Raw genomic sequence first — 27,028 nt, 5'->3', positions numbered from 1 at the left:
AAATTGGGCTTTTACGGAACGCTTTAAGATGGGAATAACGCAGATTTACATGTCACTAAATGTCAGTTGGTGCCACTCAACTGGTGCACCCATGTTTGTGAAATTTCTTTGAAGTCTGCACAAGCCCGTCTTATGTTCAGGGGAAGTTGGGCACATGAGAGACTGTTCAGTCAGTTTCTCACACACCCGAGTGTGTATTTGCCTGCAACTGGGGACCCCCTGTTGTTCCTCTTTTGTTTGTACTTTAACTTTTTTAGAAGGCCACCCACATGTTTTGTACACAGTTCTCAATCGTGGACCTTATTGTCCTCTATTTTTCAGGGTCCCCAGTTGAATGCAGAAACAAACTCACACACACCCTTACATCTGTGTACCTGTGGGGTATTTCCTTTGTTCTCGTGTGCTAAACTCCCACACAACACGGAAAAAATGTCAGATCACTGCCATTTCAACCAAATTCAGTTTCCTGGGTTGAAATTGTGGCCGTATGTCCCTTATATAAAACACTTCATTTTGCGACGGATGAATGGCACATGAAAATTCCTCCTTTTTGAGTAAATTTGAAATATCTATTTCGTGAAATTCTTGTGGGGTACCACTTTAGTACCCCACAAGGATCAAAACTGGCCTTGCGGGGTACCTTCCATTGTTCCGGTACAAGCGCACCCAAACATCATGATTATGTCACAGTTCAGACCATGGAGCTATAGCTCCATGTTCAAACAAACCACCCATGTTCAATTCATCTCTGTTCAATTCATCCCTTCAGACAGTCTTCCCAGCATAAGTGCCGCTGTCATCCGGTGATAACCGGTGCCCATACAACTGTACCCCGCCACCAGCAGAATAGGGCCATTACCAGTGACTCCACTTGGAAGCCATGTTGCTGTGGTGCTACATTCGCCACACAGGTTGCATGCGTACGTGCATGTGAAATGCCCCTTTAGCAACGGGATGGTGGGATTTGCTATAAGCAATGTTTTCCTCGGGCATTCCACATCAGCGCAAATACAGTGTCATTGCACAGGAAAGGCATCTCCTCGCGTCAGTCTGTAGGTGTTAACCCTAAAAGGGGGGGGCGTGCATTTATTCCACAAACTGAGCCTCCAGGAGTTTTCTTTTTGGTCAGTTGCTCTCTGCAGTCATTTAACACCAATTTTGTGAAAATGGGACATACCCTTCTCGTCCAGGGCTCATTTTCTTTGAGATAGGTCAGCCTATGTATACTTTCCCTCTGCCATGTTCAATGCATCCAGGATGGCACGTGTGCGCCTTTCAACTTCAAATGAGTGCAGCAAAACAGTGTACAACGGATAGAGATGAAACTTCTCATTTGTACTGATAAGGAGTGTCTTTACATGCACACCCAAGTTTTTTTAAAAAATCAAGCATGGGACAGCCAAGTTCGGGGGGGGGGCAGAATTTCTCCCTCCCCCAGCTGTAAGATGGTCCAAAATAACCCGGCTCCTCTAGGGTTAAGTCAAATTTCCACTGATTTCTCATTCTCAAGACCTAACCATCCACCCAACTGAAAATTACAGCAGGTTAACTTTCTCAAACGTCGCACATTTAGAACTGGAGGAAACATTGGCTCCAATGAAAATAACGTTGAAAGCAGATGGTCTTGACCGGCTGAAAGAACAAGTTACCAGAGCTCAACTGGTTTCTGTATTTCTCAACTTCCTTTGATCCTCCTCTTGACCCTCTCTCTTTGAGTTGCTGTCAGGTGAGGAAGGAGTGATTTCCAATCTGACTTGATTTGAAAAATTTGAACACCAGACATTCTGCTACAGTCAGAAGACATTATCTCCTCAAAATATTACTTCAAAAGGTTTTAAATACTCCAGTTTTATTTCCTTTATTTTTGCCACTACGCATTTAATTGAATTTCTTCCACCTCATCAACACGGAATTTTATCTTTGATCATGTTGTGGTTTGCATACTGAGTTACCAGTTTAGTATGTAACTGATGTCCCCCCTCATTTGTAATTTACAAATGAGGGGGGAAATCAGTCAAGAGATACTTTTACGCATTACGATAAACCTAACAACAAATGGAGGAAAAATCATCTCACTGGACAATGCGGCACTGTAATTGCAGATCAAATCTTATAGAGAAATCATACATGGATATATTTAAATATAAAATAAATGCAATTTCACCTCAGGCAAAATATAGCAGGTATCGTTAAATATAACTTTTTTGTGTGTTCCCCCTATTGCAGTCCCTCATAAAAAATTTACATGGATGTTACAGAAAACTACAGTAAACACACTTTGTTTATACAGTTGGGACAAAACGTTTACATACACCCAGTAGATCAAAAACAGTTTTCCTCATATTTCTCAACTTCACTCATTCCTACCAACTTTTCTTTTCACGAGGGCAGACAAGATTGGTCTCTACTTAATTAATGTACAGGGTGTATGCATCAAATAACAACACCCGGAGATATATACATAATCATACTTACATTTACCAAAAAAAAAAATCAAAATTTCACATACTCCAACGCTAATATTTGGTTCCACTGTCTGTAGTTTTGGTCACATCTCATAGTCGCAGTGGACCACTTTCTGAAGTGTTTTTGAACGACAGTAAGGGGTAGATATAAATGTTCAGAAAATGATTTTTCTGAAATAATACTCTTTCGAACCATAATAAATGTCTCCGAGTAGTTTCAATTGAAGTACATACTATGACCATTAACCCCAACAGTCCCAAATACTTAAATTTCAATATGATTTTACATACACCCTAGGGAGTTAGGGTTAAGTTGAGACACAATTTGTCTGACCTCGTAAAGAAAAAGTTGGGAAAACTATTTCAAACAGCGAAAAAATGAGGAAAACTGTTTTTCTACCAAGTGTATGTGAACTTTTTGCCCCAACTGTATGTTGATTATTTAATGCACGTGGCTGAAAATCTGTACATGACTCAGTTTTGGTAAAGTGCGTGTGACTGCAACACGTACACCAACTAGAGCAATACATTGCTATATGACCATTGCAAAGTCACATCAAGGCTTGATAAATGGCTACGCACACCACTTGTGTGGTAAAAACAAAGGGAAAAAAACAAAAACCACTTGTTGCTAACGGATGTTAACTGAGCGACTAATGTCTATATTTATGAAGTCATGAAAGAAAACTGAAACTCGAAATCCGAACCCAACCCGCCGGGATTCTGTGGTTTCACAGAGATGTCATTTCCTTGGCAACAAAGCAAACAGATACTAGCAACGCCTTGGGTCTGAAAAAAATGCACATCCTCGCACCATAGCAACACGTATTTGTCAAAAAAAAAATTTACAAATTAGAAAACAGCACTGTGCATATAGGAAGTTCCGCTGGAATGAGAAACCCCTCTAAGCTTTGGTCATTATAAAAACAGATTAACCTGCCCTCAAATCCACCACAGTATTTAAGCTCAAAGCGTTATCTGCACCGTATTGCAAAGAGTTGCTTTATTGAGTCAACTATTTGTTTGCCAACTGCAACTTTTAATTACAAAAACGATGAAGCCAAGTGTCCCATCACACGTCACATTCACCACCTTTAATTTTCATAGAGCCAGTCTGCGGCACGCTGCCTCCGGTACTTTCAATTAAAGTTGGGGTTAAAAATTGCCCAGATCTTCCAGAGCCAGAAGGAAGGAAGGACGTTGGTGACCAAATTAGGTGCTTAGAGAGAGGAAAAAAAACCCAAACAACTATGAACTGGTTTGTTTACACGATGGGTTCAAAACTTTATTTGGCGATTACGCACGCTACACTCAAGGGATGTGGTCAGATCGGACGTCAGAGTGCATGCCCTACCCCATATGAGTCTGTATTCTACCCCCACCTTGGGCAGAAACTGAGTATTTCCTGTTAGAGAGAGACAGAAAAAAAAGAAAAAAAAACCGAAGCACCCGAACTAACATTTCATGATACGCTTTTAGATTATCAGCAGGATATGCCATCCACCCTCCCACTGGCACTCATGCTTTCAGACATACCTAGTCGACCTCCAAACATATGAGCTGTAAATGTGAAGGTCGAGTTGTGGTGGTGCAATACGAGATGAGTTTTCCCCCCTTTTTTTTTAGTAGTTGACGTGTGAGTTCGCAGAAGTACAGGACTTCATAATATTCATCACGTCACGTTCAAATCAGGCATATCCGGGCAATGAGGCAATTTCTTTTGGTTTGTTTTAGTAGTACTCTGCAGGTAGACATCTTTTTGTGTGAAAGCATCGTTTCATTGCTTAAAATCTATTTTCCTCGATCAAATTGCTGTATTTTTTTCAACTCCGTCTGTCACAGAAAAATTATGGGCAGAGGGTCGCTGTCCGCTTTTGTGCCTGTCTCCAGATGTCCCAAAATCTAATGAAGTGAAATTTCTACACCCAGCAAGAAATGAGACCGAGGGGTACCCCCAACATGTCCAATCCCTGTACACATTCCAGACTATTGTTACTTAACACATCCCCCCAAGATGTCTGAGAGGAATTCCCCAGATTCCTGCGAGACAATGACCAACACAAAGCAGGGGGGGTTCTCTCCGTCTCATACCTTGCTGCATATGAGTACACTTCATGGAACACTGGTTTATATTTTAAATTTTGCACTCCCTTACCCCCAGCCTCCACAAAAAAAGAACTGTCATTATCTTCACAGCAGAATAGTACCAACCGATATTCTTGTATCCATACCGACCTTTTCAAAAAGGAAAGTATCAGCAAAAAGTCTGACTCCTTTCAGATGTAGGACAAGATTTAAACAGGCAGGAATAGCATCCCTGATGACCTGCTCTCAATCTCAGGGGACCTGAGAAAGAAAAATAATCACTTCTCTCTTTCGTTTTTGCATTTCCACCACCTGTTCAAACCTAAGGAATGCCCCCCCCATTTTCCCCTGTTGGGAGAGCTAACGAGATCCCCCTAGTTTCTGTACAAGAAAAATGGAAAGAACATTATTATAAATATCACCATGGTTGTTAGCCCCGTGTGCATTCCAAGCATCTGTGGGAAGAAATTGAAAAGCTCACCCGGGTTCCTATCCAGTGGAAGTAAATTAAAGCAGGAATCCGTTATTAAAGGTTATTAATACCAGGAACTACCAACTGATCCATCTGAGTGCCAAGTTCTCTTTGTCAATGTCAAGCTGTGACATTTCCGACCGCACCTTTTCTTAATAGATGCTTCTGAAAAGCAGAAAATCTGGGGCCGAGTCACTTGTGTAAGGACTACCCTAATGTCACTTTAACATTTTGATGTGGATTTACCCACTTATTTGGACGAAGATTAATCCTGGTGGTTTTCAGTCTTGGATTAAGGAGAGGAACATATTAATAGCATTTTTGACAGTGATTCAGACACGACTCCAATTAAATCTTAGCACCAACTCTGAGAGACTCTTTTTGTACTTCTTGGCTTGTTAATGATGCAAGGGCTGTTTTCATTCAATCACCATAGGGCTTTACCATTAGTGTGACAAACACTCAGATAATTTCTACAAACATCAATAGCTTCAATCATCGTCGACTGTCCTTGGCCTTTACAAAGAAATGCGGTTCTGAAACGGATGGTGAAAATGTTCTTCTCCAAGTTCACACAATGCTCAAGGAAATTCAGCAGTTTGAACTTGATACTAGATTGCTGTTTTGAAAGATGTATGTAGTTTTGCATTTTTTACTTTTTTAGACATATTGTGGAACTTTGTCTGGGCTTTTTGACACTGCAAGAGTTGTTTTGTTCAGAGCTAGAATTAAGTGAGCTGGGTGTGTTAGTTGTTACGTTGCACTGGTCAACTTTGTCGTCTCTTCTCGCGTACTGATTGTGTTTTCAGAGATACACTTTGTATTTTGCTCATTTGGGTTGTTTATCGTTTTTACAGTTGTGGTGTCTGCAGGTGGGGTGACTACTCTGGGAAGGCTGGATTTTAGTTCCAATTCAGGATCCAATGAAGTACCTGACTGGGCAAGGGACACCATGGTAGGAAGCTGGTTGTTTGCCTTGTCAGAGCTTGATGTGAGCCGTGCTGTCTGGGCATCCATCTCCGCCTCTTTCTCGTGCGTCCTGCGGTGCCGGTTGACGTGGTGTGAGCGGGCGAAGGCGGCCCCGCAGTCGCGGCAGCGGTAGGGCTTTTCGCCGCTGTGAGTGCGCTGGTGGATCACCAGGTGGTGCTTGCGGCTGAAGGTGTCGCCGCACTCGGAGCAGATGTAGGGTTTCTCGCCTGTGTGGGTACGGCGGTGGTTGGTCAAGACGCACTTGCGGGCGAAGGCGGCGCCGCAGTGCTCGCAGTGGAAGGGCCGTTCTCCGTTGTGGGCCCGCATGTGACGTACGACGTGGTGGCGGTGCTTGAACGTCGAGGAGCAGTGCTCGCAGGCGTAAGGCTTCTCCACCTTCGGCGCAACGCTCTTGGACGAGGTTGGTCCCCTGCCTGGGTGCCGATAAGTCGGTGAGGAGGGCACGCTGCCCTGATAGCTGACCTCTGAGGTTGAGGATCGGCCTGACTCTGAATCCGGAGCGGTTCTGGCTTGCAGGTGCTGTGGGGCATACACGTCGCTGTTCTGGGTCACGTGCAGGACCCATTGACTCACGAACTCTGTGCTTGGAAGTACGGGCACGAGATTGCCTGGTTGGTTAGCGTTGCTGACTTCAGGGGATCCTACTGCATGGTGAGCAAGTTGGTGCATTGCGGAAGGGCTTGCCAGTCTTTGTTTCTGATCTAAGTTCGAAGTGAACCCGACAAAATTGAGCTTCCTGTCACTCATGTCAGGTGCTGGCATTCTGCAGAGGCCTGCTTCTGGCATGGGAATCTCCTGTTTTGCTGCCTCAAGATGAGTCGGAGAAGGTTCTTCTTTCAGGGTCATGCAAAGCCGTTCCTGATCCACCGAGGCCTGTTGGGTCGGCAAAGGTCTGTCCTGGCTGCAACTGCTGGAATCTCCACCAGAAGGAGCCAGCAGATTCTCGGGATTCCCCACCCCTTGTACTTTGGGTCTCTTGGTGCTGAGATCCAGGACATGGTAGTTGATGTGACGCTTCTTAAGAGGTCCCCTCTGTCGCTCAATTTCGGACAGATTGGAGGGCTTTCTCTGATTCTGTCCAGAACTAATAGCACTTCCTTCTGCCCTCGAGGGTTCGTTCATAGCACTAACAGGCGTGTATGGCAAGAGAGGCTTACGGTATTCTCGGAAGGCACTCTGAACTGATTGTTCTTCCTCGGGCAACAAATGGCCAGAATTGCACTTGAAACTTGATGGTCTTTGAAGTTGGTGGGAAGGCGTCGTGGTCTCTTCAGAGAGGTGACTCTTTGGTCCAACTCTGAGGTTTTCTGACTCGGTGTGTTTCCAGAATTTCCTTGGTATGGATTTGCTTTGCGGAGGCATTGGCATTTCACTGTGTTCAACCCTGATGTCACAAACTGGTTTCTTCTCTGGCAGGTCCGAGGTGCCGCCCATAGCATTCTCACCAGGTCTGGCAACCCCCTCGGGCTCTGTAGCATCATGTGCATCGCTTGGTGCGTCACCTATCCGGAGGACCCCGGGGCCTTTGGCCGGAGGTTGCCATTCTGACTGGACCAGGCTATCCCGGACTGGCTGAAGCGGGAAGACTTGGGTACCTGGTGTCTTGGACCACTGGATTTTGGCCGGGTTGGATGTGGGGCTGACGCACGCCTCCATGGCCTCGGAAGAGCTGGACATGATGGCTGAGCAGTTGGAATGATGTGTGTCTTTCATCGCAGGAGTTTTTGCTGGGAGTTCGTTCTCATGTAAAGACTTCGTTTTCTGAAAGAAGCGGACACATACGAGAAAAAAGTTTGATTTGTCAAATCAAATCAACTTCATGAGAACTGAGGAAAGGAGAAGTGATTGACGCTAAAGAGACAAACCTGTGACCTCTGTGACTCAGCACCTGGCCTTTTTCCAAACCTCGGCTTCCTCCCCGCCTCTTGCCTCATCTCGATCTTCACAACATTTTCAAATGTTTCCGGACAGAGCCAAAATGAACATACCCCAATCTACGTGGCCTTTCATGAGCCATAGTTGATGTTTTTGCGGCAGAGAACTAAATTAAATTGAGCTAGATGACCTCCACTCAAGATGCCTATAATGCAGGATACCAAACCCTGAAGCTCCAGACAGTGACAAGGGCGAGGTTTGAAAAAAGCTGCTTGAGACCGGAGAATGCACAGCGTCCCGGTGGCAGTATTTTTTATTACACAATGAGAAAATGGTTTAATGCCAGTCTGAGGACGACAGTATAGTTTTCGTGTCTCGTAGCAGCGTCCCCTGCTACGGTATTTTGAACTTGCTTCCTTAAAAAAAATCATCCAGCGGCAAGATTAAGCCTTAGGCCGTGTACGAATCACTTGGCCATACGGCTTTAAATTACACATGAGTTTATGGTAGAAATAGTTCGTTTTCAAAATTTACAAGAAGAACACAGCCTAACCCTTCATATTGTTTTAATTGAGCACGCTCGTTTTCTACTCTTCGCCTCAGATCAGTGGAAAGGTGTGACAAGAAGCACAAACTTTTAATAAGTAAAAGTGGAAGTTTCAAATCGTTGGCCTTAATTTTGAGGAAGAAAAGTCTCCTAGCTACAACGGCAAAGTTAGTGACAATGTCTGAGCGGTCCATACGCGGGCCTCCCTTGCTTTCGATCGAGTCCCACTGCACCGCAGACAACCCGCCGGGGTCGCGCGCAGCGATCGTTCCACCGCACTCACTCCTGAAGTTTCCTGATGAAAATTCGCATTTCGACAGCGGCACACTTAACGACAGCTATATCTACACGTAGGTGATAATCGGTGATAATTTGACAATCTGGTTCGAATTTGCACCAGTTGTAATCAGTGTAAGGTCAAAGAAAAAAAATCGAAACACTACTACTGTCTCCCTCATGCAGAAAACAAATTATGTGTCCTGAACGCAATCTCGCCATTTCGTCGTCGAACGTTTTGCATCACTCAAATAAATAATCCTGACAAAATAAAAGGGCAAATCGTCATGAATTCATCACCAAAAATTGCTCGATCTAGCTGGGAAAACATGCTACAGCGAGCAAAATATCTTTCATCCATTAAACCGATCCGCCAAAAATTCTCACTCACTGACACAGTCACGATGATTCATCTAAAAAAAATTCCCTCGCGATTACTAGCCAAGAAAAATATTTGGGGTTTGGTGGGTAAATCCAAAATTTGGATTTCTGACAAGAGAAAGAAAAGGTACCACTTACTAGATCGCTGCCTTGGAAATCCGCGCTAACTCGACCGACTCGGGGTTGCGAATGTTAGGTAGCCCAGGCAATGAACCCGAGTATATATATATATATAAATACAGACCGTAACCTGCCGGCAATGACCGAAACTTTATGAATGAAATCCAGCCTCAATGAAACGAACGTCTGCACAATGCCGGTCCCTGTAAACCGATATTGCACGCGTCGTCGATGAAAATCTACAGAAGTGAGTAGGCGGCTGTTTGCTTTGACAACTAGCCCCGCATCCAAGGGCGCTGAGCGGTTGGGTCCACGAACTACGTACGTACACCGTGTACGTGAGAGACCGTCTCTCCGCACGATCATCGGCCAGTGCATTTTGTGAGCGTATTATGTCGCATTTTTGGCCTTTTCCTCTCAAAGGCTATTTTTAAACCACCTTTTTAAGCGCCCCCGTCGTTAATTGGTCGGCTTTCATTTTCATTTCAATGCACCGCTCTCATTGGCATTTGCATGTCGTTGTCATAGGGATATGGTGGCTTTTTTTTGGCACTGCTCTTTGACGGAGAGAAATCTGGCTTTTTCGGCCTTTTCTGGTCTCTTTTTGTTTCGGAGGTTTTGTGTCTTCCCAGATGCCTCCCCCACGCTTTGAACACACAAATTTGACACCACATGTCTCCATAAAGAAAATGTGAATATCTTACATTTGTCATTTTCGCCCTGAGGGAAAATAGTTTGAATTCGTGTCGCGTGGCCTTTTATCATTAAAGAAACCGACCTCGGCCGCTTTGTTTCCCTTTTCGAAGACCTTACAAATCACCTTTCTTTTACAATTACCAAATGGTCATTCCATTTTGAATTTAAAAAGCAACGATGCGCCACAGTAGGCTTTTGTGAGAATGTGCGACAGATTTTTTTTCGAGCGATTGTTAAGCTGTGTAACGTTGACCGCTCCATTTGCTCTTTAAACTCAAACTAAGATTTTGGAGAAATATTGTTTAAATGTTCCAGTGGAATTCTTCGGATTTTTCTGACAATGCATTAATACTTTGTTTAAATAAAGGCATGGTACAAAAAAAAATGTTGCGCGGTCATGTATTTAGACTTCGCCCCTGGTGCGCGCGGTATCAAGAAATGTAATACACAAAAGAGAACTGAAAATATTGCCCCGAACGTCATGGGACAAATTGTATTTGCATGATAAAAGAGCAACTGGTATGTGGGGAATGCGGAATTGTCCTTCTGGGAAGAATGTCGCCGGCCGGCACAAAGCAGAGATGAGAGGGGTGGGTAGCCGTACATGTCGGCACTGATCCACTGGAATGTACGCCGACGGCTTTTGGGCCGGGCCGTGCTGGCTGTTTTGTGACCTCGTATGAGTCTAGCCACTCCAATATGACAATAGCAAAACAATTATGTATTGTGACATCATACCGAGAGGTTAGCCGGTCAGGTTCTTCCGTTGGGTGCGACCGTTTTCCGGGTCAGCTTCGTTACAGAAATAGCCAACAAGTTTAGTTTCTGTTCACCCACCCCATACTCTATTATTATGCTCACACCATGCGGAATACATCATTATAAGGCGGGCAAATTCAATATTTCGACTCTTTCGGGAAGTATTTTTTTCATGATCAGCGAACAGGCATTTTCATTGAAAGATCTAACAATATTTTGGAAAGGGAGGGGTGGCGGTTTCCCCTGGGACATCATTTTATAAAAAGCACCACTTTTAGAAACGGTGCTGCGCTAGTTTGAGGATTCCTTTGCGTATGAAAACAACCAGACAAACGTTGCTAGAAAGGCAAATCCAATTTTGCCTGCCCCACTGGAACACTGAAAAAAAAAACTATTTCAAAACTGTTGGTGTTACTTTTAACACCCTCCAGTGCGCTGTAATACTTGTAACATATTCTAGTGTGGCCATCTGATAACACCAAGAAGTGCTGAGTTTAACACCAGATCGTTTGTAGTGAACCCGGATAATCAAAATTGGAGGTCAGTGGAGTAAGACTTCGGCATAATTAAGGACCAACCACAACCTTGTAGCTTAGTTGATCTCTCGACCATTCCAGCTTCAATGGCAATTTTGAATGTGGTTGGTTTTCATTTTTAATCCAAACCACCAGGTTCTTTGAAACACAGATTAACTGCAAAAATGATTACCGTACACATGCCTTTTTTCGTATGTTCGCCCATGATCCGGAACTGTCTCACGGATATGGGCAAAACCTTTCTGCGTATACAGCATGCAATTAGGTTTACTAAACTTCCCCCCCCCAAAAAAAAATATACCTTTCTCGCGGGATTGTTTTCTAACAAGGAAACTTCATTTGGTCAAATAAATATGGTGACTGTTGACTTTATACCAGAGGACACCGGAGTTTTTGAGTTTTTACTGTTTTGCTCTTCCCTGCGACAGCTACAGCCGCAAAATAACCGAAAATTTCGCCGAACTGCCAGTGGTCAATGTTTAGGCGATTTCCAGAATTGTTGCCAAATAATACCGACATGGCAACTGGTGTTAAAACATATCTTGAACAAGCCTTGAGACACTATACGTAAATTCTTAATTTAATCATTGATCCGGACACACTTGTGCATTGTAACTACCCTTATGGCCACTTATGTACAATCGGATAAGACCTTTTTCTTTCTTTTTTCTTCAGGCCAGTGGATTTCCTTTCGATTTGATGGTATCGATGTAAGTTCTGCTTGCTTTCCTTTTAAGGAAAGACGTCACTTTGATGTTTGCTTTACAGAGTGAGTCAAAGTTTCCTCTCAAAATCTGCTATCAGAACTGCTGCATGGTGCTACCCAACATTTGAAGACGGATTTTAGTCCTTATCCATTCAGAACTCATTTTATGTACCGGTGAGCTTTTTTCACATTCTGAAATAACAAATTTTTTTTTCTTTACTGCAGGAATTTTGTTCACCCTCGGCATTAAAAACACCTTGCTTGAAACAAATGCCCCCATGTGACTTTGTTTTTCAATTGCAGTGGAGGAAATCAGTTTTCATAATGTGACATCGTTTTCATATTACGACCCTTATTGATTTCCATCGTGTGTTTCCAACCTGTATTATCCGTGAGACATAGTTTGTGCAGAGAAGTACGATTTCGAGGAACAGCGGTCTGACCTTCTCTCTCGCTCCGGCCGAACTCTGCCCGCGGAATTTCACCCTCTCTCTTGTTGCCGCAGCCGTGATGCTCCTTGCTGAGTAATGCCAGAAAACTGTGGAATCATTGTCGTATCTATCGAATTTCCTGAACTCCACCCCTTTTATTCGAACCTTGCACAACCGGTTGCATATTGAAGCACATTTTGGAATGTGTCACGGTATTCATCATCTGTAGGGGAACCAGTGTTCGGCTTGGCAAAGCTGTCACAATGATTGAAACCGTTTCGCGAAAAAGTCACCCAAAAGTGATGTACGAGACATAAAATTGCCGTTTTCTGGTTATTTTTCTTGTCGCTTTTGGCCAAGCAGGGTAGAGTAAAGAGCCGTCGGGGTAAATGTTTCAGATGAAAATTTTTAGACGTTCTTAATCAATACGTATCAAAAGTCATTCGTTTTTGTAATTTTCACAAGCATAGAACTCGTATAAGCCGGCGGGTGCGTAGCCAGTCGTGTGCACTTTGGGAAAATATGAACAAATTGTGGTAATGAATAGTCAATTTTTAAAATATAAGATCCTGTATTTCAGTATTACGTCAGTGATTGTCTTCGGGAACCTGACACTGCAAATGAATCTGGGCCAAATGATGCCGTGACAACTATACCAAAAAAACATGAATCTACCCTGTTGTAGAATTTGCTACAATTTGATTTCGCGGAGTGGCGCTGTGAACTATTCTATTGGAACCAATTAAGCTTACCCAAAATACAGAATCGGCCCGGCTCGAGCTCGTTAAGACATTGATCGGGATTAGTTTATCTGTAACAGAGCCACGTAGCGCTTGTCGTGCCAGTATCTCGCGGGCGGAGTGGGCAGATGTATTTACTATTGCATCAGAACACAGATGACTTTTGCAGCTCCGTGCAATGGACGTTCCGGTGGCACTGGTCGGTGCCAGTCGCATGAAGTGCAGGTACGGCGCGTCCGAACCGCGCCGGCACGTGACTTTCAAGTTTTCACGGAATCGGTTTCATTTTGACAGCCTTACCTACATTTTAGAGCAACATCCATCCAAAGCCTCTCAAAATCCATGAAGGGGCCGTCTTTGCGCCGCGTGTTTAGTGTTATATCCGGGTCCAGAAAGAAACCATATGATGGCGACACTGCATGGCTATACAAAGAGGAGATGTCTCTTGCTTCGGTCAAGAACACGAAATCTTACCTGATAGTACATTCATGAGGAAGACGACGGAAAAAAAACCTAGTCAACTTGTGGCCCCACCCGTTCGCAGATTTGTACCATGTCGAGGCTGTTTCTTTAAACCCAAGCCTGATGGGGCCCACGCATTGTTTGACGGGAGGTTTACCTGTCCTGCCCGTGCGTGTAACTCCTCATTAGTCATCCAAACTGTTTGAACAAAACAGTAAGTCGGTCGTGGTTCACAATAAAAATGGATTGTGTCTTAATCACGCGGTTCGATGGTGCGTTCGTTGGACTTTTTGCAGTCCTAGTAATTACGCAAATGTATCATGCCATTTTGCAACTAACAGCTTCATCGCCCATGTGACTGCAGGTTGTGCTGATAACCCAAAATAACAATGATGATGGGGAGAGAGGGGGGGGGTTACTGGAATATTGTGGAATTGCGTGGTCATCGTTGCTAAGACGGGTGGGATTTTTTATGAATGATTGTCACGTACTACATGTATACCAGCTGGTGGTGTGTCTGCAACTAGATTGTTTCATTATGCACAGAGGGGTGGACATTTTTAATCAAAGTTATTTCAAAGTTTTGCGACGTTGTATCGCGATCTTCCGAGCAAGACACGTTTATTTTCATGCTTGAGACTTGCGGTTGGGTATACTTTAAAATATATCTTTGTTTGAATAACGTTTTGATTGCAAATTTGGCTATAGAGGTTATGCATGAGGGCGGAGTTGGAGTGCACGGCAAACCGTTGTGCATTCAAGTTCATTGTAATAAAGAACAAGACCTCAGCAATGCATAACCGCTACCGGTGCATCAAAGCCGTCTTGAATTAATCTGAGGGCTAGCATGTTGTCATATGATGCAAGATATGGGGCGGAGAGAAACCCCCCCCCCGCCTTTGTGTTGGTCATTGTTTGATCGGAATCTCAGGAATTCTTTACAGACTTGTGGGGGGGGGTGTGATGGGTAACAATAGGCTAGAGCGTGCACAGGCGTGGAAGAAGGAATAGACAGATTGGACATGCGTGTGTGTGGGGGGGTGTACCCATCGGCCCCATATCGTGCACTGTATCCGTGTTTTAATCATTCTACCTCCATGTTTTAATGGTCACTGCTGATGGTGTCTGAAAAAATGAAAAGAACTGTGTGTGTGTGTGAATCTGCCAGATTGCAGTATCGGTTTCTCTACGATTCGTCCACCGTAAAAAAACTTCAGCACTGTCGCTTGAATGCCTGTGACAAATTAATGATAAATGGATTATGAGACATAGAGTAATTTGCATATAACTGTGCACCCCTTTTTGTTGAAAATGGCCGTGTCCGAATTTTCAGGAGCCACAGCCTTGGGTAACTGGTATCCACCTCTCTCTACCACAGTGCCCTGTACAGACGGCCATTTGCAAAAAAAAAGCGGTCACCAGGTAAAATCCAAGATGGAGGCGATCGTAGAGGAAATCGTAACCGTGGAGGATCTGAAAGTAAGGGCGTACAGGTTGTGACAGTTGCCCAGTTTTCTCTTTTTTGTCTTCAAGACATTTTTACTATGTTGCCTGTGGAATTAAAATGGAAAAATCTGTGCAGATTTTGCGCAGTTTTGTCAAATGGACCCCAAAATCTCATAATTCTTTCCCGATCGGTGACTTACGCATTACACGACTGCGTACATCATGTACATGTAAATCATTGTCAATTGCACGTCACAGGCCCTAGTCGACATGGTCATGATGGTTGATCGACCCATAACGTGTACACGATCGCTTCGATCGTTCTATCTTTAAGAGATCGGCCAGATCGGTGGATCTAATCATAGAACGTGTCCTAACATGTCTAATAAGGACTCAACTGCAACTTGAACTTGGTCCCATGTCAACTCGCTCCAGCCCCAGCCTCCAACATTAACTCGCTCGACTCCTAAACAAGTCAACTCGGGAAGAGTTCGGACGCCAGTAATTATTCCCTACGTGACCAAAGCAAAAACGTGTCAAGAAAAGTGCAATTTAGGAAGGAAAAATCCAAGTCGTTTACTTAGAAAACACTTAGAATTTTTTTCAGACCAGAAAAATAGGGTTAGTGCACCAGTGTGCACAGGATGGCAAGTGGCGTCCCTATGTCGATTCGGTCATTGTCGGTCTAGGCCCCCTATATGGAAAAATATGTAGCATCTGTCTCAACTATAGCTGGGACAGTCCCAACTGTAGTGCTGCCGTTGGGCTTGCCCAACTGTTGTTGGCCAATTTCTGTAGAAAATTTCTCAACCTTATCCAAGTTTATGCATCTCACACTTGACACAATTTATCTAAAATATGGCACTTCATTTATGACATGACATTTTCAACAATATGACTTTGGCACATGCTGGATACATGCATACTGGACCTTTATGCTGTAGTTGGGTCGGCCGAACTCTAGAATTCTAGTTGGGATGGGCTTAAATAAAATACAAATCCCAAGTCAAATTGTAGGATATTTCACTTTATTTTCTTTCTGATTCGTGGATCAGAGTGAGTTTTTCTTTACATTTTTTTCACTTTTGTATGTAGGCCCACTCTCATTTGGACCAGGTCAGATTTAATACTCTGCATGTCAATACTGCAGAGGCCTATCATAGCCCCACAGGTAGGGCTGTGGATGGCCCTCTTTTGAAATCTGTCGCTATCACAGCCCTACGTCAAGGTGTGACTTTCATGCCTGAAATCCAAACTGCAGGATTGTCACAAACTTTGAATCCTAATATCTTCCGAAATGAGAATGACTCGACATTTTTACACCGACGTATTCCTTAGAGTTTGGACTTTCATACGCATACCCTAAAGCTTTCCAAAACTGTACATTTTCCGATGTATGACTCCTTGAAAACCTGGCCCGTGGATGTCGCCATTTTGAAAATAATGCCCACAAACGAATGCAATGCTTCGTGCGTTGGATTTCAAGGCACCCGACAGGTGCTACAAAATTGGTTCCCGTTACCTTCAGAGTCTGTGCTTGCATGACAGATGAACAGGGAACCAGTGAAATTAATTTGAATAACATTAATATGTACACTGGCGTACTGTACTCTAGCAAAGTGTGCATGCAACTCATTACGTATCAGTACAGTGACAATATGAATTATGCATTTACGGTGCGCTATTGGGGGCCTTGACCTTCAAAGCACATGGCGTTGCCTTTGTTAATAGGCATTATTTTCAAAATGGCAACACCCACGGTCAGCATGCCAATACCCCTTTTTTTCATTAGTTATTCGAGGCTATAGGTTCTGCGGGATGTGTTAGGTTGGGTGGGGTTAACTAAAAACAAATCTACTTTGGGGAGGTTGATAATGGCTGGGCTTCTCCCTGACCGCAGAGATTTGAGCAGATCTACAACAGCGAGTTGGCCAGGGGCAAGGTGAGCGGCCGGGCCAAGTTCAACTACGCCTGGTGCCTCATCCGGAGCAGGTACACCAATGACCTGAGGAGGGGGGTCTGCCTGCTGGAGGAGCTCCTGAACGAGAGCAGCCTGCAGGTGCAGCGCGACTGCCTCTTCTACCTGGGTGTCGGCTATTACAAGTTGAAGGTCAGTCTGGTTCCCAGACCAAAAGATGCCGACTCCTTTGAGAGATCTTTCAGTCCGGTAGCCTCCAGCGTGAAACACAGATGTTTCTTTGTACAAAGAAATGCGCACCCAAGTCCCTTTGTACAATACGCTTTAACATTTATTTCTGTCACACTAGTTTTAGCTGTGGCGTGGACGACATGTCACATTTAACACTTAGTACAGGTGTGCCTATTTTCACATGACTGTGAGTTCTGAATCAAACCGTTGTTAGACTGTGAAGTGCCGTGAGAAAGCAACAGAACTAAACTACGAAACCCCAGTGTAGGCATAAGCTGTAATTACTAAACTGTTCACAATCGTTTGCCGACATATAGGACTATACAAGAGCTCTGAAGTACGTCCACGGGATTCAGCAGATTGAGCCCAACAACACGCAAGCCAGAGACTTGGAGCAACTCATCAAAAAGAAGATGAATAGAGGTACGTCTCGAGCTAAAGAGTGTGATACTGGTCATGTTCCCAATGATGCGGTAGATTTTTTAGTGCGAAATAGATGATAATGTATTGGTACCAGACTCCTGTGGATAAGTCAGAATCTGTTGCTTTTCGTGGCTATGGCTCAGGCTGTCCAAAATTTTGTGCGTGCTTGACTGATGTCAGCCGAACCGTACTCGAGGATATCTGACTGAGACCTGTAATCACGTTTGAAGAGGGCAAAGTGGCTAGGAGCTGTTGAGTTGTTTGCACCCATTTTGGTCATTTCGTCATGACTTTATGTCAGTGGATGAGCAATCATTGCTTAAGGCTTCTTATCAAAATCAGTTCATCTGCTGGTGTGCTGAATGCTTGATCACTAAGATCACACAAACCGCTTAATCTTTTACGTTCTCATGCTACAGTGATCTACTGAGTCAGAAGTGGCCATTTCAGCTACAGGCTCTAGGCCGATTAAATTGGCTCAAATCACTTTCTGTTGCCAAATAACAATCAAAAGGCCTTAAAATGGATATCTAAATGATGGTTAATATAAAAAAAACATAAAAACCCCTTGTTGCATTTTGTGGTTGATGGCCATGACCTTGGTATGATCGCAAAATTAACATCAGAAAATGGGCAGTAGTTACTTGATTATACAGCCCTACAAGAGGGCTCAGTTAAAAGAATGGATAAGAACGCGTAAGGGAATCTGTAGGAGAAATATTGATGGGCTCTGATTGAGGGCGCACCGTCTCTGAACAGTCCAACTTGCCAGTGAACGAAGCAAAAAAGGCTCACGGCCATTTTTCAAAATTTTCGTTAGAATAGACACAAAACTATCAGGGAAAGCATTCATGTCCCGGCTGTTTGCTTCACCACACCTAACAGGAATGCCTGGGGCTTTTTTTGTTGTCATTGTTCATGCAGATGGCTTAATGGGAATGGCGATTGTGGGCGGTGCGGTACTCGCGGTGGGCGGACTTGTGGGTGCAGGAATAGCCCTCTCCAAAAAGTAAAACTTGTGGAGTACATGTAAAAGAATGGGTGTGCAGCAACCAAGTGAGTATTCTGCACCTGTAAAATAAAAAAGAGAGAGGGCGCTATTTACAGCAGCTGAGTGCGGGTGGTTTTCCAACCCCAAATCAGATTGGACTATGTGAAGTACAGGATGCTACTTCTGGAAGATGATGTACTTTAGAGGGCGCTGTTGATTTTTTGTGGATGTGGAAACTGCTTGGACTCGGGAGGGTGCCATTTAACAGGGCCATCCTTTGTATGCCAACCCACACCAATATGAAATGAAAATCGGGACTGATGTCAGTGCTTGTGCAAGGAGAGTGCAATTTTGAACGTCAGCGGACGCTGTTTTTGCCGTACAAGTCTACTATTTTAGTGAAATCTGGAAACAAGTTTGAAACAGTGCCAGCTAACTGGCCACATGTGTCAGACAGCTGCAGGAGAAACTATTTTCGACTTTGCGTGGTGGATTATCGCTTTGCTGCATCTCCACAGAGGAATTTCCAAGGAGCTCGTAGACAGGGCTATCAGTTCCGTCATTGGCCAGCAACTCCCAGGTTCTTCCAAACTCTCCGGGATGTTCTGAAAGTTTTTGAAAGAGCAGGAGCGAGCAAGGTGGATTAAAAAGACGAAAGTAGAAGAGGCGGCAGCAGCAGAGATTTGAAAGAGAGGGAAGAACTTGGCAAAATGCCAAAGAACAATGTCCGCGGAACAACACTAACGAGCAGAATTGTTCAGACAACTCAAGAAAGCAAATTAATCAGCTGAGAATGAGATTTTTTTCCTTACTCTGGAACTGGGCGCAAAAGCACTCTTTATTTCAGGTCATGTAATATATGAAATCTGACATGGTTTTAAAATAAAATCACAAATTTCGGTGAAGAATTTGTGATGTATGTCAGAGGTGGGGCAAGGACGTGAGAGGTATGGCAAGTCATTTGTGCTCTCGTCTAATCAAGATAAGTTTAAGATTAGATTGGAACAATTTCTACTGGCTTCACCGGTCTGCAAGTGTGTTACTCAAGTGTGGAGCAGACAAGTCTTATGCGAAAGTACGCGCTCAACAAAAATGAGTCTTTACAGTGTTCCAAATATCTCCGGATATTGCGTTAACTTAACGATGCTCGACATATCTTGACTTGCACCCGGGTCAGGTTTAGGTCTGCATGTGTGGAACAGTGTATGTTCACTACATGGTACATGGAAAGCCGTTTCTGTGATAAAAGACTGTGCCAAACCTGAAAAAGATTCTATATGTCCGAGGCTAAACTTTGGGGGTGAGGGTTTAAGGTGCGCAGAAGTGTGGTGGCGCGGCAGCAGTTGCCTCGGATTAGCCGGTAGACGAGGTCTTTGTCGACACAACCCCCAAACAACAAATCAACATGACCTTTTTCACGTGAATGCGAGCAGCATCTCGGAACTCGGAAGGCGACCAATCCACTTGGAGCACTCGCTTTTCAGTTTCAGAGGGTGTCTTCTGTTTGGGAAGGCGAGCTGCTCCTTTCTTCGCAGCAGAGCAACTGTTGCCCAGACGGCATGTGCTTGTGCTGGCGAGCATTCGCATGCTCCCGTCCCAGGTTCTAAAGCATCCTCGAGTTGTTTGAGACACCACAATATAAGAGGCACTTGCTATCACCTCCATTCCCCGGTTTGAACAGATTTATTCGTCAGCTGATTTACACCAGAAAAGCCGATCACTGACGTAGTCCGCTCACCCCGTTTCCCAGGTTAAAAACTTAGTCGCGCCACTTCTAACAAGGACGCTTAACCCTGCGACAGCTTATTGTAAAATGGACCTAAAACATAATGACGTCATGTTCCGTTTACGTGCACGCTTTCCTGGGGGACTCGACGGATCGCGTCCCACTTCACTGCCATACAAAAGTGCACATTGTATGTAAACAGAGCATGACGTTATTATGTTACAGGTCTTTTCTAGCCTGTACCAAGGCTAAACGCGACGGACCAAGGGGGATCAGATGCGTGTGGTTCATCGTGCAGTGAACGGGTCTTTTTGTCGAGGGTTACCGGAGAAAAAGAACACATCCACGACTCCATAAACAGGCTTGATAAACAAGAATTGCACATCAAAAAACAAAATCCTTTTTTTTTTTTACAAATGTTAAACTCAACCTTTGACCGAAGGTAAAAAATTCTAATGAGCGCAAAAAACGCAGAACGGCAAAGTCGAAAAGATAAAACTTACAATATGAAAGTTCCTGGATGAGCGCACCTCTGTACTGGATGTACATGTCAAAGGCGATTTCCAAATCTCCATTTTTCCCCCTACATGTACATAGGAACTGCGCAGTCTCGTGGCCTGGCGTATTGATAACGGTAAACTCTTTCTATCCCTTTGTAACGTTTCCAAGTCTTTGCCAAGAAAGTGCCAATTTACTCTATAACAGCATACACATACAAACTAACAGTAAAACCCACAGGCTGTGTCCAAGATCTGTACTTTTTAGCAACGGCTACGGATCTTTCCACTGACAGGTCAGTGCAAGAAGCCACAGACCGTGGACAGCCACTTTGGTCAGGGCTGTGTAACAAATTTGCATAAGCAACAAATTACAAAGATAATTATGCGTACTACGCAACAATGAACATACATATGCACAAAGCTGTTCAATAACAGCTGCATGCAGATCAGGAGCAGGGGACATGTTTGAGCGAAGCATTTTTATCCAGTTCCTCACCGCATTGGATAACAGATATGAGACGGAACTGTTTTGTCACCTCCTTGAGCATTTTGAGGATGCCATTGACAACACTCTCCTCCCGCGCAGGCTTGACATTAATATGAACAACACTTTTGACCGCTTACAGCGATGGTTAATGCCACTTGGAACCAAATTACGCAGATGATTGTTTTGCATGAGTGTTCGCAGAGATGGCTTGATGGTTGTGGTTTAAAGTTACACGGGCTTCCTCATTTTATGACTCCTGGTATTTTGCTGTGATATTTTTTTTTTTGTAGTTAATGCTAAAAAACCACGGAAATGTCATTATCTTTGGTTTTGCTTACACCGTTTAAACCTACAAATGGGACATGCACACAACAGGCATGCAACTTTTCCTGGGATCAGCTGATTTCCTTGTTTTTCGCTTCACATTCATGGCATTGAAAATGGAAAAACACTCTACAAAATCTTGTAAAGATTGGAATTTCCTCGTTTTGGGGGGTTAAAGTCCAAGTTGCATGCCTGACATGGTTAAATACTTCTGTTGCGTGCATCATGTGAGGTTTGTATAAATGTTACACTGTTCACTGTTACATCCAATTAGGTTTGTAAATAGCGAAGTTGTTTGAATATACTGTAACCACTGTACAGTGAAGCAAAAATAAAGATCTCAAATTAATATATGATATTTGAGCGATGGGGAAATTGATGTGCTTGAAGGTGTCATTACCTGTCACTGTTGGATTCTCATGGAAGTTATCTTCAGGTGATAAAACGTAAATCATAACGTCACATTTGGTTTACATGTGAGCTCTTGTATGGAGGCTTGGTGGATCGCTCCTACCTTACTACCTCAGGACGGTGCGCACGTAAACAAAGTGCGGCATCATAGTGTTAGAGGTCTATTCAAATGTTGCCACACGATACAGTAAGAGTGAATTTTGAGGACTTCAAATTTGAAGCGGCAAGCATGACCTTCAGGAACAAGAGATACGAGTGATCTCCCTTTGGGGGAAAACACCACAGGTGCATGCCCGTCTGTTGCAGGACGTGCTCAACACATGTGACTTCTTTCCTGTCCAATGTACGGTCTCTGCATACACACTGTGTGCCTGTCCCTCCTTTGCCGTGGTGGGGCTGCTTCACGTCGGAAAAGAATCACAAAAACCCTGGTTGACAGATACGATTCAATTCACATATATTTGGCCCAGGTTTTTTTTTCCCGCGAATATTTTCTTTGGGTCTTGTCCAGGAAATAACACGTCACCCTCTGGCTAGCGTTAGTAACAAGACCAAAAGGATGAACTGAACGACTGAAGTTCCTCTTGCATGATTGGATAAGATTTCTAAGTGGGCTCCTTGGGAAACACATTTGTTCAAGAAGGCTTTCAAGGCAAATGAGCTGTGGCTTGTACCCACCCTGAGCTACAGTGCGCCCTCACCGTCGAAAGAAAGTCGGACGATACTAAGTTTTCCAACCAGGTTCTTGCGCGCGTTCAGCGTGCACGCAAAGTGTACATTCCAGACTAAATTCGTTGTGCGTAATCGGCGTGCTCCGTGTCAAACATGCATAAACTTGCGCACCTATGCGGCGACTGTCAATTTCATTTCAAAACACACCCTCTTTTGTTCCTTCTCCGAGCGGATTGGAGTTGGTTGCAGGCATTTTGACATTTGAAATTGGTGGCACCGGGGGGGGGGGATGTACCAATTCCCCATTTGTAGTTAAGCAACTACTGAAGTTACTGTGAGTGCTGTTCGCTGCCCGTGCCATCTGGCAGCGTCATCCACTGGCAAGGTATGATCTTCATCACTGAAGAAATGGAGACACTATGACGTACTGATGTGCTGGAGAGTGCTGCGAATGCCGTTAGCTGCTCAGGCCACCTGCCGGCTGCCGCAGTTCCCTCAGCTGCTCTCGGACCAATTCCTGCTGCAAGTGCACCAGCACCATCTCGGCATTGTGACGCTCCTTCATGTGCTGCAGTCGCAGCTGGTGCTCCTTCCTGGCCAGGCGCATCTGCAGTTGCGTGTATGCCTGCGGTTGTGGGTCCGTGGGCGGCAACGTGGGTTCGGCAGGTGAATGGACTGACACAGGCCTGTCCAGCAGGGCAGCGGCCCGATTCGGCATGCGGGCCGCGGTGACCCGTGGCGTGGTATTTCTGATTATGCCCCCTCCTTGCTGTCGCAATAAACGGCTTCCCTGGTTGTGTGCAGACGTAGAGCGGACCGATTGCACGGCATTGTGGTTAGGTACGGTGCGTTGCGTTACCAGCACCTTGGAAATGTTGGAGTTAACTTGCAGCGAGCTAGCAGAGGACGGTGCAGTTTTTACATATGTCGCTCGGGGGTGATTTACTGTATTTTGTCCGCTGTCCTCAGTAAGAGCTTCAAAGACATTGTCAGTTGTGTGCTGGTTCAAGTCAATGTTGCTGACAGGAGTACCCACGATGCCTTGCGATGTATCTTGATTTGTGGTCAGGTTTGCCTGAACGGACAGGGGCTGCAGCGAGTACGTGCTGTGTATCTTCAAACCCTGAGCGGTGCTGGGACCCACCTGGGACCCACCTGGAGTTACAGTGGTGGTGCCTGCTCTGCCAATGTCGCTCTGCACTGGCAAATGGCTGGAATGGGCTCTCCCACTTCTGGCAAGGGTTGAGTGTGACGCAGGTATCATTTTATTGAGGGAGCCTGTTGCTATGGTAACGGAGGTGCTCGCCGGTGATGCCAAAGATGCTTCAGCTGTCATGTCTGTGCAATCAATGACTTCCAGTTCACAAACCTCAGATTCTAAAAAACAAGAGCATTAAGCAACATTGCCAACTGTTCTTTCAGAAAGTCTCTTTCGATCTCCAGAGTTTTTTGGGATGCATGTCAAAGTCACAACTGAGGTTTTATAAGCGCACAATTTTTTTTCTCATTATTTGGTTTAGCTTTATTTGACATCTCGGATTATGTGAACAAGATCAGAAAGCGTAAATGTGATGGGTGGCAAATACTGACCATTTAAAATGGCACCTGCACATTTGATCAGTTTAACTGCCAAGGCTATATCAAGCAGCAGATGAGATACATGTATTTATTTAGCATCACTATGATGGAATGCTCAGGAAGTTGGAAAAAACGTTTGCATACATTGCTAAATCTTAAACATAGCTGTGTTTACAGGTCAGTGTGTTTGATTTATTGGTTGGTGAAATTTACCCCATGTGAGCAGTACTTTGGAAAGAAATAGCTTTGGCTGTTTCAGAACCCTGTGATGTAACCCTTTACAGATTGTTTAGAACAGTAAACGGATATTTGTACCATATGCCATTTTGAAAAACAAAATGGTGCTGACAATATTTGACTGGATTGCACAAACTGTTTTTCAGTAAGATCATTTTAGTCAACAGCAGAATGAGCAAATGGAGCTCTTTGATTCAATGTATCACTCCGTTTGGCTCCCTGTGTTTGGTGAAAATGGAAGTTATTTGGGTGAAAGTGTTAAGAGAGTTCCTATTAGCTTACATTGTTTATGAACCAAAGACCATTAACGGAAGTAGCTCTGGCAACTTGTGCAATTTATTTGGTTGGGTTGGATCATGTATATTTGTTTCAGAATGACCATTCTGAAGACCTTTCCACACACCAAAACAATAATTTATAAAATGACAATCTCACTTGGCTCATCTGCCTCGCTCTCAACCAGCACCTCATCCACAGCGTCAGGCCTGCTGTTGCTCTCAGCCGGTGCCCCAGCGCAGTGGTTCCTGCTGGCCTGATCCTTCGACCGCACAGAGCCAGCGCTGCCACGGCCCTCGGCCCCGCCTGGCCTTGCCCCACTGGTGCCTTGCTCCTGACCCAACACCTTCCAGCAGCAGTCGGCGTACGGCAGCAGCTGCCGCAGGGGCCCGTGGCCCAGTGCCTCCATCTCGCTCACCGTCTCCTCGTAGAGCTGCTGGAAGGGCGTGGCCGGATTGTTGTGGACCCGCTTGCGCATGGTCATCAGCGCCTGGTCCGCGGAGGCGCCCTTGTGGTCGGGGCCATGGTTGTGGCCATTCTTCTTGACGTAGACGATGCGCCCGCCGCTCAGGTGCAGCTTGCCCTTACAGGTGCGGTCGGTGCAGCGCCAGTATTCCTTGTTGTAGACCACCATGTAGCGGGAGTAGCGATAGCCCTCGCAGATCACTAGCCGGAACCGGTTCTGCTTGAGGAAGGAAAACCGCAGCTTGCTGGAAAAGGGAGGAAGAAAAAAAAAGGACTTGCCGAGTTCAGTGCAAGTGTTTGGGTTCTTAGAATAGTTTGTTATACTAACCTGTGCAGATGCAGCTCAAGATTTGAAGATTTTTTATTTTGAGATAATCTGGTGCAGTTGAGACTGTCACAAGACTAGAAACAAGAAGACCACTACGTGTAACTAGTCCTTTCACAAGACCAGTCACAAGTAACAGGGTGAACAGTGACAAAGGCATGCTTTCACTGCAGGTCGTTTGAACAACTTGCGCCCAAAATGCAGACCGAAGGTCGAAAGTTGGTCTAGTGGGTTCTTGCGATTGTTTTGGCCATTGGAGATAATGGACCCATTACACAGTGGCATCATGCTTTGTTTACACTTTCCTATGGCAGTGAAGTGGGACACCATCCAGTAAGCTCCCATAGGAAAGTGCACGTGTAAAAAAAAAAAAGTGACTTTTTGTAGTAGGTTTCTTGCAGCAATTAAATATACCGGTAAAGAGGTCTGTGGGATGAATGGAAACATAGCATGTGACTCGCTTTTTTCAAGACCCCAAAGGAAAGAGGAAAGTATACATGTAGTCAAATATGAACATGAATCAATTTTAACTTTTTTGGTTGGATTTGGTAAAAACATGCCACGCAAGTTTTTATTCCTGATTTCCACGTGACAAACTTCTCAGGGGGTTGAAACGGGCTGATGGCAGGAAAAAGGGCCTTCTCCCTTTGATTTCTACGAAAGTTCACGAAACCCTCTGTGCCTAATATACACTGGACAGCAAAAGAAACTTGCCACTTCTGTCAAAGGTCACACATAAAAATTCACTCCATAGAAATAAATAATTTTTGTACACAGGTATGCTGCAATACCCCTTACTAATCACATGACCAAAAGTAAGTGATTATCTTTGTAACAAAGAAGAAATTGATATGCACAGCAACTCAGGCAGGCCAACAGCAATGCTTTAACATGAATTACATTTTAGCAGGGAGCTTGTTTATTTCAACCACTTCCTGCCGGGACAGTTATCAATTTTGATGATGCTGGGCCGGGATGTTTATCTTTTTTTTTCTGTTGTCAAATTCTGTATAAATTTCAATCTTCGTTTACTGGACACTTACAAACATGTGAAGGACTGTCTGGTGTCCACTCTAGCCTGACAGACAAAATCTATTGACGCCTGAGTACTTCAGCCAGGCCTGCAGCCTTGTAAAAAGAGCCCAGACTGTGCGGTGTTATGTAACTGTCTTTTGTTCACGAACCTGGCTCAGTACACTGCTGACCTCTTTTCAATAGGGGCCAGATTAGCATGCAGCGGTGCTGTGAGGCTCATCACTGCGGTGGTGGAGCGCTTTTGTCCCCGGTGGTAATCCACTCACTCTCAACGCCCCAAATCTTGGTATACTGTTTCAAAAATAGGTTGTATTATCTCCACTTTTAAGAGTGACAAAATGTCGGTAGCCTGGTCTTTTGTTCCGAGTACGGTCTTTTGTTACAAGGCCCTGTTCCCTTTGTCCGAGTTCGGAGACACCGGCCACGCATATGAAGCATACGT

General features: G+C 44.6%; 3 protein-coding genes across 9 annotated transcripts in view; 1 reads left to right on the top strand and 2 right to left on the bottom strand.

The window, feature by feature from the left end:
* Window positions 1-1,819: 1,819 nt before the first annotated feature.
* LOC110980808 (uncharacterized) lies at window positions 1,820-13,919 on the bottom strand. Of its 5 annotated transcripts, none has more exons than XM_022237799.2 (2): window positions 13,554-13,919; window positions 1,820-7,773 (listed from the first exon to the last, which is right to left on the bottom strand). In XM_022237799.2, exons 1-2 carry the CDS (start codon window positions 13,563-13,565, stop codon window positions 5,776-5,778), a joined length of 2,010 nt encoding a protein of 669 aa, XP_022093491.2. In that variant the 5' UTR covers window positions 13,566-13,919; the 3' UTR covers window positions 1,820-5,775. The 5 variants fall into 5 exon arrangements, with proteins under 5 accessions (XP_022093491.2, XP_022093493.2, XP_022093494.2 ...); XM_022237801.2 differs by lacking the exon at window positions 13,554-13,919 and adding an exon at window positions 13,380-13,539; XM_022237802.2 differs by lacking the exon at window positions 13,554-13,919 and adding an exon at window positions 13,384-13,539.
* A 943-nt stretch (window positions 13,920-14,862) lies between these two features.
* Window positions 14,863-21,962, top strand: fis1 (fission, mitochondrial 1). The gene is made up of 4 exons (XM_022237822.2): window positions 14,863-15,020; window positions 16,888-17,097; window positions 17,454-17,559; window positions 18,484-21,962. The coding sequence occupies exons 1-4, from the start codon at window positions 14,976-14,978 to the stop codon at window positions 18,570-18,572; spliced, it is 450 nt and encodes a 149-aa protein (XP_022093514.1). The 5' UTR covers window positions 14,863-14,975; the 3' UTR covers window positions 18,573-21,962.
* Window positions 20,654-27,028, bottom strand: part of LOC110980750 (uncharacterized) — an 8,353-nt gene continuing 1,978 nt past the window's right edge. For all 3 annotated transcript variants that reach the window (XM_022237696.2, XM_022237698.2, XM_022237697.2), the window contains exons 2-3: window positions 24,921-25,471; window positions 20,654-24,047 (exon numbers count right to left, since the gene is read on the bottom strand). In XM_022237696.2, the coding sequence (XP_022093388.2) occupies window positions 23,128-24,047; window positions 24,921-25,471 (1,471 nt within the window). In that variant the 3' untranslated portion in view covers window positions 20,654-23,127. The remainder of the gene's footprint in view (window positions 24,048-24,920; window positions 25,472-27,028) is intronic.

This window comes from Acanthaster planci, linkage group LG14, assembly GCF_054643075.1.
Source record: "Acanthaster planci isolate LZ-2023a linkage group LG14, COTS_SCS, whole genome shotgun sequence".
NCBI lineage: Eukaryota > Metazoa > Echinodermata > Asteroidea > Valvatida > Acanthasteridae > Acanthaster > Acanthaster planci.
The sequence above is the reverse complement of the archived record's forward strand: the minus strand, read 5'-3'. Positions and strand labels throughout refer to the sequence as shown.

What these genes read in the sequence shown, in the direction of transcription:
- fis1 (XM_022237822.2), top strand. Translation starts at nt 14,976, where the DNA reads ATGGAGGCGATCGTAGAGGAAATCGTAACCGTGGAGGATCTGAAA. An exon ending in TCGGCTATTACAAGTTGAAG is followed by an intron (nt 17,098 to 17,453) that starts GTCAGTCTGGTT and finishes GCCGACATATAG; the next exon opens with GACTATACAAGAGCTCTGAA. An exon ending in CAAAAAGAAGATGAATAGAG is followed by an intron (nt 17,560 to 18,483) that starts GTACGTCTCGAG and finishes TTGTTCATGCAG; the next exon opens with ATGGCTTAATGGGAATGGCG.